Source organism: Calonectris borealis, chromosome 1 (genome assembly GCF_964195595.1).
Source record: "Calonectris borealis chromosome 1, bCalBor7.hap1.2, whole genome shotgun sequence".
NCBI lineage: Eukaryota > Metazoa > Chordata > Aves > Procellariiformes > Procellariidae > Calonectris > Calonectris borealis.
In genome coordinates, this window is record NC_134312.1 from 140,451,600 (window position 1) to 140,464,703 (window position 13,104).

Below are 13,104 nucleotides of genomic sequence, written 5' to 3' on the forward strand. Positions count from 1 at the left end.
TAATGAAATTACCAATGCATTTATTATTTGAATGATTGCAAAATCTCTGAAATTGCCGATCTCCCTCACTATATATAGTGAGGGAGATTATTTTTTATTTATACATGTTTTATATATATAAAAATTAAAAAAGAAACAACAGTAACAAGTAAATTACCGCCAAATACTATCTCTCACTAGGCATGTAGTCTCACTAGGAAATCATTCTAATTCTGCAATAACATTGGACACTGACTGACACAAGAAAACAGTGAGTCTGATCTGCATTAGAGTAGCATAAACTATGTTCATGCTGATTGCAGTAAGTATTTAGAGAATTCATTCTATTACTCAGGTACAACCCCTTACCATATGCTTATACATCGCTTAGTGCAACAGACCTAACTGTACTTGTTATTTAAATTCAAATGCATAATTAAAAAAAATTCTAATTCAGTTAAGCCTATTGACATAACTTATGGCTAGAGCTATGCTCTTTGGTCTCAGCAAGGAAATGTGTTGAATATTTGACAAAACCTATCACCCTTGACAAAACAGATGACAATATATATTGCTGGGCCAAATTTTATTTATTTTTTCTGAATCAAATACTTAAACATGATCAGCATAATTCAGGGGTTGTGATCTTAAAAGAAATAAACAAAAAAATCCACAAACCCAGTAAGTCCTCAACCCCATAAACTAGCCCAAAGAAATTTGAAATATTTTGTTCTAGAGACTTCAGGATACATATGGTAGAAAGCACATTAAAGGAATAAAGCCTATATAGAATTTTCCCCCTTCCCAAACCATCCCAGCTTTTACACATCTGTAAGAAAGAATCCTGATGCAGGCAGTCCTGAGCATCTCCTGGCTCTAGAGAGCAGCATATTCATCCTGCACTTCTGCCTTTGGCAATGACAAATGCAGGTACTGCAGTAACAAAGATGGTGAAGATGGGGGTCAGTTCTGATTTTTTTTAAATAGTACCTAGCAAATGGGTTCGATGTCATTATTTCGCTTTCACAAACAACAGAACTAAGGTATGGGATAAGCTCATCTGTCAGCAAAGGTGGAGAAAAATACCACAGAAATCTTGAGCCTAACTGAATGCTTAGTTGAGAGTCCGGTTCTCCTCATACATCTCTTGATGGTCTTAGGTTAGAAATACCTTCTGTATATCACAGAAGCAGATATAAAAGAATTTTCAGGTCTGCTTATGTGTCAGTGGAATGGAGGCCTCTACAGCTTTCTCATCCCATCAGAAGTTTTCCCACTTACTGTCAGATGGCCCCCCGCACCTGAGGCGGTATTTCTGTGGGCAGAATGGCTCTACTCACTACTTTTGACATGGTCCAGTGAACATTATTGTGGCCGATTACAAAAATAGCAATGCAGGCCACTGTACTGAATTTTTAGATGCTATAATGGTGCCATAAAGGGCTAGCTAAGACTGCAACTCTGAATTTCATTCTCACCAAGCGAAGAACGGATTTTGGAAAATAAATGCTTCAATGTTTTCTCTTAGGTCTACATGACTGTCTTTATGGAATAATCATAAAGCCACGTGTGTAGCAAGGTCAGCATGAAATAACTCTCATCAATAAAATGAGAGGAAATAAAGGTAGAGGCTTACAATCACGAATATAAATGAACTTAAAGCTTTAATTTTTAATTTCTTGCTGTTATTTGTTAATCTCAAAGCACCTATAATTCAGTAAAAAATATGAAAAAGAAACCCAAACAAATTAAATATACTTTCAAGGTCTTTTATTATGATATGAAGAAGTTTGTTTAAACTGCATCTCAGTAAAACTGGAACTTGCAAGCCAGGACAGAAGAATCTTGCAGCAACAAATTAGGACAGGGGAAAATATAGGGTCTATTTTTATCGAAAGGGTTTTGGGAAGCGCAACAAATTGCTCAATGTCAAGATGAACTTGTGCCTCAAAAAAAGATTTGTTCAGAAGGAACTTAAGCCAAACAAAGCAGAGAGCAGGTTACCTGGGAAAAGTAACAGAAGCACGGAAAGACACAATTGCCTCTCAAATGGCTGACGAGATAGAGGGGTTGGGTAGGTCCTTCTGAAAAAGCAAGTGATGACTGGGTCCACGACACACGTTTTGTTTCATTCCTTGTGACAAGAGCCCCTGCCTTGAGCTAGCATTTCAGCAGATTATTGTAATGTGCTTTACACTCTGGGGCCTTTCTGAATCTGAGAGCAGTGCAAAATGCTCTCACCTCTTTGCCAAGTGAAGCTTCATAGTATGGACACTTCACACAAGCATCATATGCATTTCAGCAGACTCTAACAAGCTTTTGAGTGAAATTTATGTTGTTAATTGTAAATTACGAGTACCTTAACAGTTTGAGACCTAGGCTTTTTTCCCTCTCCTTCTGCCACAGTTAAGATTTCTGCAGAGCAAAAGCAATGCAATGAAAGGCAAGTGGAAATTTGGAAAGGCAAATTCAGCCAAGAAACTTCATTTGGAACTCAGTTTTTCAGAACCCAGAATGCTAGAAAGACTGCAAAAATCCATGGTTTTCCCTCTACTTTTCCCTCAGACAGTTGAAAAGGCATCTGAAAACTGAGTTCTATATACTGATATATTTCTTTTTGTATGGTTTTGTGCTCTTCAGAAAAATGGTAAGATGCAAGATGAAGAGCAAGATGCAAACAAATATTTTATGTGTTCAAAGAAATACATTTATAAGATATACGTAGCAATAATAATATAGTATATGCATATATTATTAATACAATCAGATCTTAAGCTGTTCTATTAATAACTGTTCTATTAATCCTACTTCATAGACTCAGCCAATCTTGTATTTCTCACTACTGTGATGGTGTGTCCAAATTTTACAACAACTCATTCTGGAGGAAAGATACAAGTCCCTGTTTATCCATTAGTATTTTAAACTTTGGAGATAAGCTACATAGGTGGATTTTAAACTTCTCTGGATGCTAAACAACACACTGGATAACAGTAGTGAGGAAAAGCTGACCTTTATTCAACTGTAATTGAGTATAGCAGTAGTTAAAATAATACCCATCTATTTTCAGTGGAATTTTTGCATTATGAATAGCTATTTCCTACAAAACATCAACATTTCTTGCTACTCTCCAGGATCTGGTGAAAGTATTACATATTCAATGCATCTGCCTTTTTTGAGAAAACTTGGTTTTGCTGCAAATCTTCTGACTGTGTCTCTTCCTGCCAGATCTATTGGATGTCACCTTCTTTGTGTCACAGGGGAAAAACAATGAGGTAAAAAAGTGTATACATAAAATAGATTTATAGCTAAAATATATTTAGGGATGTATCAAGCAAGAGGAAGCATATATTCAGAGGAGGGAAGAAAAATTAAAAAGCAAGGAAAATGCATTTAGGAAAGAAAAAAATGTCCTTAGAGAGTAAAGGGGAGAGAAACTTGGCAAAAAAAAGAATGACAGTACAGGCTTGAGGAACTGAAAGGCTTCAAATTACCCTTATGCCAATCCATCACTGGTGCAGGATTTGACAATTAATTGTTTGGGAACTGCTGAGTTAGATTCAACCAAGCAAAGACTCCCTGACCTAGACCAATATGATGTGATAAGAATACCAGCAGAGGCAGCAAATGGGCTGGTTGGGAATCAGAGTCTGTCTATCTAGTCTTCAAATCTACATAATTTTTCTTTTTGTCATTTACATATATTTTATTCTTAATTTTAATGTGCTTCTTGATTTTTGGAAGCCTTCATTATACACTAAGGATGTGGTAATATTACATCTTACAGTTTCATAGCTATCATTCAGGCCACTTGGAAGAATTGTTCATTAAGCATCATGGAGATAACTTCTGGAGATCTAAGTGGCAAGCTGTCATGTTGCAGTGAAAGTAGTTAAAAAAAGAACATTAGCTAGGTCAGCCCCAGAAAATGAGTTGTATTACAGTGCTTGTTACAAACAGAAAAATGATTTTTTTGCAGTCTTTAATTGGATATGGAGCAATAGGAATTAACTCCATGATGAACATGATGAATTATGAATGGCCTTTTTGCACTGCAGTTCAAATACACCTGCAGTAAATATACTTCTGCTAAGATTTGCTTGTTTTCTGTTTTGAATCTGTGAGGACATGAAGGTGTTTTATACTTTCTAAGACTGGGATATAGCTAGGTAGGATTTTTTTATTTACAAACATCAACATTGGTTACCTACATAACATGGATATTTTTTGAATAGTGGTGTGAATTGTTAGCCTTGCTAAACAGCCTGATTTTTAAACAAAAATTACTCCCAAAATTGCAAGCTTTTGTTCCACTTAAAAATCAAATTGGGTGCATCCAGCTTCTAAAAGAATGTAGTAACATTCCAGTATGATGCTCTCTAAACAACTACTTCCTGGTAATTCCAGTACAGAAATGTACATTATGTAATACAAGTTGTATTTCACAAAAATCTTTTAAAATGTAAGCAGTGTGGAATAAATCAGTGGCCAAATTAGGAAAAAAAATCACTTTATTTAAATGCTATATCTTTATGATATTCATTCCAATTCCGTTTAATATTCACCTGGTGAGATTTCTTTCACCCATCACAGAATATTTATGCTGCAGTTAGTTGTCTGAACTATCTTTATAATGAGAGAGAAACACATTTTTATATTAAACATCTACTGCAGGAAGAGACACATTTCCTAGAAATGCCCATTTCTGTCTGATGACTAAGAAGAGAATCCAGATGGTTAGCCCAGGTACAACATTATCTACTTTATGGATATTTGAAAACTGGTGAAATGAATCCCACCACTGTGCTGACTTGTACCCTGCGATCAATCCCTCATTGTCTCTCTATTGTAATCAAACTCCTATTTATACTGAAAATTTTCAAGAGTTTGACTAATTTTCAATTTGTTCATCATGCTTCTTCAGTATCTTGCACAATGAGACTATTGCTACACAAGTGAATTAGACATACTTACCTGATTAGTGTTTCACATAGGCACGTGAATGTGCTCAGCTTTGTGCCAGAAAAATAAACTCATTATGCTGTGGGGGGGAAAAGCTTAATGCAGACCTTTAATAGCCTATATGAAAGAATAATGTTCTTTTGACTGAAATGAATGAAAAATAATGCTGTGTATGTACACAATTTTACCTATTAGAGCTGTTGCATAACCTCTCTGCTTCAGGAGTTTGGAAAAAGTTATTTCTTCAGAAGGAAGTCCCCCAGAAGAGGCGGAAAATAAGAAGACACCAACTCGTGAGAAGGCAGCCATTCCTAAATAAAATGAAAATGAATGAGACTTGGATAATATAATGAAACAATTTCTATTTATTCTTTCCACATGCACTTTTTTGCTTTAGGTGGTTACACTTAAATGACATATTACCACCAGACGCTAAACATTGCAAGTGGCAGATACAATTATCCATTTAGCTGAGTGAGGTCTTTTCTGTATTGACACCAGAAATTGAGAAGTGGAGAAAAAATTTTCTGCTTATAACTGTAGGGCCAGCGATCACATAAACAGCTGCAGCCTGTTCTGTAGATGTTCTAAGGTATAATGTATCTGAAAGAAGTTAAGCTTGCATAATTTATTTTTCTTGTACGTGGGGAAAGACTGGAGCTGAGGACTAAGCGAGATCACTCCCAAGTTCTACTCTCAGAACTTCCACTTTCCTCATACACGGTTTTCTTCAAGCCTTTAAGGTTATTTGAGAAGGGAGTCGAAGTAGGGCAGTCTTACAGCTGGGCATGTAAATATCATGAAGTCAAAAAAAGAGCAAGAGAGAGTCTGATTCTAGAAACAGAGTAGCTAGGGCATTCAGCTTTGATGGGAGAGGAGCAGTGCTCCAACAGCATGAAGACACATGATTCAATGCACACACGAGTGCATTAAAGCAGCATCAGGTATCAGCAAAAAAGACAACATCTAAATAAGGCACAGTAATTTCTATATACTGAGAGTTTGAGGAACACAAACTTAGGCTTATAAACTACTCTCAGGATGAGGAACTTGAGAGCTCAAGCTCATGAAAATTAGATTACTAGGATTCCAGATGAGAGCTGGCTCTGAGTATAGACAGACAGAACACAGAATATCTATGCAAATCTGTGCACACTTCTCCAGGAAGTCTGAATTATGCAACTGGATGATTGCAGTGCCAAAGTTACATGATTGATGTAGACAACCAGAATCTTCCCTCAGGTATCCCTTGTGGTTAGATGAGAAAAAGACTCGTTAGACTGGTTTATCAAAGAGAGCTCAACCTACTCTTCAAATGTTGACTTCAGTTTTTCATCCCAGCTAGCTTTATTGATCAACAGTTTAGGTAGTTTTAGTCATCTATACATATCTATACTTTATTTATTATATATTTATTTATATTTATTTTTATGTACTTTGATCTCTTGTAACTCAGTGTAATTTCCTTAAGTTACCAGGATGAAAGTACAGAACCATGATCTTGTTGGGTTTTTTTTTCATTGTTACCTTTCTCTGAGTTTGTGCCTCATCAAATACTGCATTTTGCAATATTTTTCTTCAGCTCTATTAGCAGGAGTTTTAAATTTCTAACATTTTATTCCACATCATGATTCTAGTATCTTCTATAATAATCCTTTACTAGTTCTTCACTGACGTTTGGAACTAGTCTATATTTAGCAATTTTGTAATTTAAGACAAAGTTCAATTTTTGCACCTACATGGAAATGATTAGATATGACTGAAAGCAGATCAGTTAAGAAAAAAATCAGTTCAAATGCTAATTTTTCAGAAATAAGAACAAGGATCGTAATGGAAAGTGACCTGCAGCTTTACCTACAGTAAATATTAATAGCAATATAGCTGTAACAGGTATATAAAATTTTCCTTTGCAGCTGAATGTAATGGAAAATTTAGCAAGTTATATTAGCTGGCACTTTTGCAGAAGCTTGTTACTTGACTTGAATGAGCACGAACATATCAAGTAGGCTCCAGAGTCTTGCTTTGCTTTCATTCCCAGAAGCAAGGACAAGATGTTTTATCACTAATGAACAAGTGATCTGATTAATGTATAATGATCCTTGCTAAAAAGGATGTTAAGGCAATGTTAAAGTTGCATGTCTAAGCACTGAGGGGCTCAGTCCCAGCACACTAAAATAAACAGACTGGATCTTTACTGACTCAAATGGGCTTTGGATCAGCTACTTTAAAAGTAAGAGAAGCTATTAAATGCATGTATTCATAAGATACTTAACACTGTGTATGGGTAGATATGGAACAAAAATACTTAGAAAGAAGGGAGAATTTTTGGTTTCTTCTTCCCAGCTTTAAGGGCTGCTGGAATACCTTAATGAACTGTCCTTCGCCCCCTCCCTGAAAAAATAGCAATTTGTCTAAACAAAAAGGTTTTGTAGAAACAGAAATGTCTGAGCAGAAGGATTCACACTGGGTTCTTCCACTGTGCCTTTCTAGATGCATCTCTGCGATGTTCAACACTCAGGCTGCCCACCAACATCCTGGAGCAGCCTGAATGCAACTGGGGAGGCAGGCAAAGAGCCCACTGTCATTTGGATAGTGGAGGAAGTTTATGGAATTTGTCTGCTCCTTACATTAAACAACCACAATCAGATTTTTTCCTCACTATTTTAAAAAAATCTTTTTCTCAGTAAAAAAAAGCTTTATTTTTGTGTTAACTCTTCTGAAACATGAAAATTTCCCATATATGTGGAAGATTTCAAATGTTGACCAACTCTGCTGAGCTTCATTAGTCATTGAAATGAGTACCTAACCCCGTAATGATAAAGATGTCAAGAAAGGCCAGAGGAAAAAAATGCATACAGTTTATTGCAAGTAAAAGATGATATTTCTAGATAAATAAAAGTAATGGGATTTTACCTGATCTGATAGGATATCGCCCTGTCAGGAAAGCTGCCCTGCTTGGAGTACAAAGTGGGGATGCTGCTATATGCTGAGTAAGTGTCACTCCTTCCCCTGCTAGCCTGTCGATATTAGGGGTTCTAGAAAAACATAAGCAGGAAAAAAAATAGAAGAATGCACAAAGATGATTATTTGGAAATGGACATGGTGAGATCAAGGCATCTGAGACAAGCACTATCAGGAAAATCAAGTTAAACTTACTGGATGCAAATTATCAAAACCATGGTGGTGTTGCAATTCTGAATACTATCGTGTCAAATATTTTTGCATTAGGTGTCAACACTGAACTGAGACACTGTGGCATTGTGCCCAAAATCTTTTTCTCCACTTTCATCTACTCTTCATGGCCAGTACTAAACTGTGATACCTGGACGTGTTGTATTACAACCCTTTTTAATGCATTCCTTGACCCAGAACTGTAACTTACATGGCCTTTCTCCTTCAGTCATGGGGACCGGAGAGACTGGAGAAAGGTTGTGCTTCCTTATCCCCTACTTGGTGTCACTTCTCTCTTTCCCCAGCAAAAGTTTTTTGGGGTAGGGGTAATGTTGTGTGGTGGTATCAATTATTAGGAAAGATTCAAACAGTCGTGACTCTGTGTTAGGCTCTATCTTAACAATGTTTACATGTCTGACATGACTATGTCTGCAATATTAGACCGAGGAGCACATCCAAGTTTCCATATCTGCATGGGAAACTTGTCTGTGACCTGCCTCATCATGCAGATGAAAATTGGTTCCTGGAGGAAGAAATCTTGTGCCCTTGGTTCTACAGAAAGAAAACTAGGAATGCAGACTAGTCAGGAGCTGCAGCATGCTCCAATAGATCCCTGACCTGGAAGATTAATGACCATGACCTCCAGGCACACCAGTGCTCCCATCACCTAAGTCTGAAGAGTCAGACACACTAATTTTCCAACAGACTTCCTTGCTATCTATAACATCACCTACTGATAACAAGCAGTATGATGAAATTTCTTCATACTCCAAAGACCTAATTCTGAATTGTCACATCAGAGAACATAGATCTTCGAGGAATTCTGGTCCTTGGGAGGGGAGTGATCCAAGCTTCAGTGTGGTATATACTTTTTTCCTGTTTAAAACTAGAAGATGCAACTTGAGTGATTTTTGTTGAGTTTGAGTTATGAGGAGTTTTTACTTCCAGCTAACTTCGTCAGGAACAATAGTATTTAACATTTGACAGGACGGTGCTTTTAGTCTGAATGTTGTATTTAACTCAATCAAAGATTTTGCACCACTGAAACACAATGACCAGGCACAACTTGTGCTGTTTACACAACCATCATACTTAAGCTGGTAGTAAGGATCATACTGGGAAACACTGCTGAATTACTCAGGTATATTAACATTTGTTTTAATGAATTTATTGACTGAAACATGAACATAAATGAAGGAAAAATCAGCACTTTATTTCCAATTGGTTAGTGATAAGCTTGTCTCAAATCACGAGTGCTTCAAAATACGCTAAATTCATAGTATTTGCATCATGTATATTTTAAAAGAAAACTGTTGATTATACTTTGCTTCTCTAGACCTACCCTTATTTGGTTGGTCGCTCAATTCTCTGTTTATGATGCAACTTTTCAGCGGGATAAATGCATCACATAAGTCTTTTTTTCTTATTAAGAAAAAAAACAAAGATCGAATATTCTATTCTCTGGAAAGGTTGTTAACTTTGGTTACTTATAAAGAACCTAATCAAATCTCTGAATGTTTTGGGATTTTTAACTTTACAAATCTAAAAATCTAAAATATAAAAAACTAAATATAAAAAAAAACACGAAATAAAAAAAAAATAAAAATAAAGCTATGACTCCCCTAAATGTATCATCATACCTTAGGGTTCTGTTCCCATAACATCCCAGGTCTCCAATACCAAGATCATCAGCCATCAGTAAAATGACATTGGGATTTGAAGCATGGTGGGTATTGACACTGTTTATGGCACACTGGCAAATTATTAGAAAAAAAAGGAGTTTCATCTTCTTCCTGGTGTGTAAGAACAGGCAGAAAACATAAGAGGTAAAGACCTTTTTTTTAATTTGACTGTTAATTTAATTTAAACCTATTATTGCCCTGGATTGTATAGTAGAAGAGAAAAGGAAAATCAGATTGTATATTTTTATTTCGCTTTTTTTTTCTCAAGAGGGTTTTTTTTTACATTATTTTCTCTGTCATATTATTTAACAATAAAAATGCATCTTCTAGTATATAGCTAATCTTTCCTTCCACACCTTTAAACAGATGAAGCCTTTAAATAACAACAAAGAACTAGTGACAACCTCAGTGACAATACTTTTGCATACGCAGATGCACTACACAGCAGTAAATCATGAGAGCAAATAAGGCTTCTTTTTTTTTTCTTTAGGTATGAATGTGATTTGAGAAACACAGAAACTGAAATCATTTAGGACCAAAATTTCCAAGGTTCATTGCAGAAAAAAAGTTCATCAATTCTGTTGTTGAAGTAAATGACTGAATTTCTCTTCAGCAAGGGAAAGAAAAAAATGTTTCTTGACAGGAATAAGTATTATGGCAAAAAGGATGAAGAGATGCACTGCCAACTTATTGAAAGGAATGTTTAAGAAAAAAGCTCTTCATAACCATTTTAAGTATCAGGGCCTACAGCAAAAGTACATAAAAATATTTTATACCCTATCACAATGTTCTATAAACAATGCTCATGCTATAGCCAACCTAAACCAGGAAGAACAATGTATTGTATACAATACTACACACCATTACATGCTTTTATGATAAAAGCACAGTCTATTGCAGATGTGCATGCTGTGAATGCTATTTTACCTGAACAGGGACTTGTCATATCTCTGTTTTAAACTGCATTGCCTATGTCCTAGCTGAAATTGAGTGTCTCTAGGCTGTGATGGACTGTGCTAGGTATACACATCAAAAAAGAACTGAGACTCTCTTTTGCCCCTAGTAATACTCCCATCTTTTCTGGATGCAGGCAGCCTTTTTCAAATGCAGATGAGACATGAGTCACACCTGCACTCTGGATTATGCTGGGACAAGAATGAAAGAAGAGGAAACTAAGACTGAGGTAGAAATTTGAAAGTGAAGGAGTAGGAAAAGGAACTAGAAACAAGAATTTCCAGAGAGAATGGGGACAGCAGGTCAAGAAAGAAAAAACTTCTAAATCAGCGAGTTATAGCAGATAAAAGTAACTGGAGAGAAGATAAAGAAGCCAGAACTGGAAGAGCTGGTACAGAGACTAGACATCAAGGGAGATAGATTCATAAATCAGTGAGGTGTGGTGGGTAACAGTATCTGCAGCAATAGACGTAGTAGTCAGAACTGGAAGAGCTTGCACTGACTTGAATCAAGAGCAAGAAGGGAAGCTTAAGACCCAGCTGGAATGAGAATTGCAGGTTGAAATGGTTGAGGGTTTAAGAAACTGGAAGGGATAGTATGACAGTGGGTAGGAAAACAAATCAAGGAAAAGAGGTGAGAGGACTGGGAGTGTCTGGGATGAAAGAGCTGAGGAGTTACAATTAAGGAAGATGAAGGGAACTGATTGGAAAGAAGAATCTGCGCAGATAAGACTCAGGACTGACACAAGCGAGAAGAGATCAAGACAGTGGGGATCGATCAAGACAGTGGGGATCAACCAAGACAGACTAGGAATCCTGATTCCCAGCCTTCATTATTGCTATTCTGTCAGAAAGTATAGGTGCAAAGAGGATTTTAACTCTTTTAGTGCTTGTTCACATACAGATAAAACAGTAATAAGTATATTAGCTGATTTTTACTGCTTAACATACAGTTTATAAACCATTGACCTCACTTTGATGACAACAGTTCTGGTTTAGACTTCAGTTGACAACACTTAAAGATCCCGGCCTTATCACTGCAGGAACAGATCGTTACCTGGTTTACTTCATGGGAAGCAATCTACTTCGCTTCAGACTTGGAAAATACATACACAAACTTTAAGACTAAAACGCTGACCGAGTTCTGCTTGGTAGGATGCACGTAACTGACCCTTCATCAAACTACCATACTAATGAAGCTGTGTAGCACCTGCCACAGCGCAGACTTTTAATCCGCGCAGCAGGTTTACCTTTCCTCCCTGAAAGGATAAACAAGCCTGAATTGCTTCCCACGCGTTGCAAGAGAACAGAACACTGACCCATAGGATAGGAACCCTGCTGCCGTATCTTCCTACTGCATAGTTCAGACAGCGAGGGTCTCAGGGCCCATGGTAACAGGAACGTTGAAAAGGGTGACATATATGTTGGTGACATTATATATAAAGTCACATGGATGCTCACAGGACCCACACATTTATTTCAGAGAATTACTGAGTGCCCTCAATTTTGCTGTAGGCTTCACATTGTCTGAATGAAACCTAGAAATATATATTTCTACCACCATAATTTTAAAGGCACAAAGCTAGCTGTTTTGCAAGTTTTACAAACAGTAATACCACGGTTTAATTCAACTGGTCCAAGCAAAACATCCTGTGTTTTAATTAGAAGGTATGGAGCTATGGAGAGTAGTCTTTTTTAATATGTGTGGGGTCTTTAGCCACTAATGAGCAAATTAACTTTCCTTTTACTGAGCAAAGTTACTGTTAGAAACCAGAGTAGTAGCTGTATTCTATTTTCCAGATTAAAAGAAATATTAAAAAAGTGAAATATCTTAGAAATTAACTGACTACAATTTATCTGAATTTTAAAGTGATTTCAAGTCTGTGTAGCAACAACATCAGCAGGAAAATAACTTATTCACCAAAATACCTAAGAAAATTAATCACCTTGGTCAAAATTTAAAATCTTCTGCTGTATATGCTATATAGCCTCTTCATATAATATTTTTAAATAAATCTACACAGCAAAGTTAACAATAGCTGTGCCCAGTATCAACTGGATCACTGTCATTTGCAAAGTGGCTGAAAATCTCTTATCGTCTGGATCTGTTCCTGGAGAAGTTAGCCTCATTTAGTACCTCCATTTCTCATTTTTCAAATCAACAAAAAAAATGTAATTGAAAAATGTCTCTGGTACAATATTGCTGGATACCCCTCCAGTCTGAAGGAGTATCTGTAGACATTCTCGTGCATTAGGTTATTTGCCTTGTCCCGGAAGTGAAACCAACAAGGAAACAGGAAAAAAAATTAATCTCAACAACTCTGATTTCTCTGGTGTACTCTTTCTGCAGCAGACTGTCA

General features: G+C 36.5%; 1 protein-coding gene across 2 annotated transcripts in view; it reads right to left on the reverse strand.

The window, feature by feature from the left end:
• The window catches only part of STS (steroid sulfatase), a 134,854-nt gene that overhangs the window by 96,003 nt on the left and 25,747 nt on the right, over positions 1-13,104 (reverse strand). For both annotated transcript variants that reach the window (XM_075133606.1, XM_075133614.1), the window contains exons 3-5: positions 9,750-9,902; positions 7,852-7,973; positions 5,127-5,249 (exon numbers count right to left, since the gene is read on the reverse strand). In XM_075133606.1, coding sequence (XP_074989707.1) covers positions 5,127-5,249; positions 7,852-7,973; positions 9,750-9,895 — 391 coding nt within the window. In that variant the 5' untranslated portion in view covers positions 9,896-9,902. The remainder of the gene's footprint in view (positions 1-5,126; positions 5,250-7,851; positions 7,974-9,749; positions 9,903-13,104) is intronic.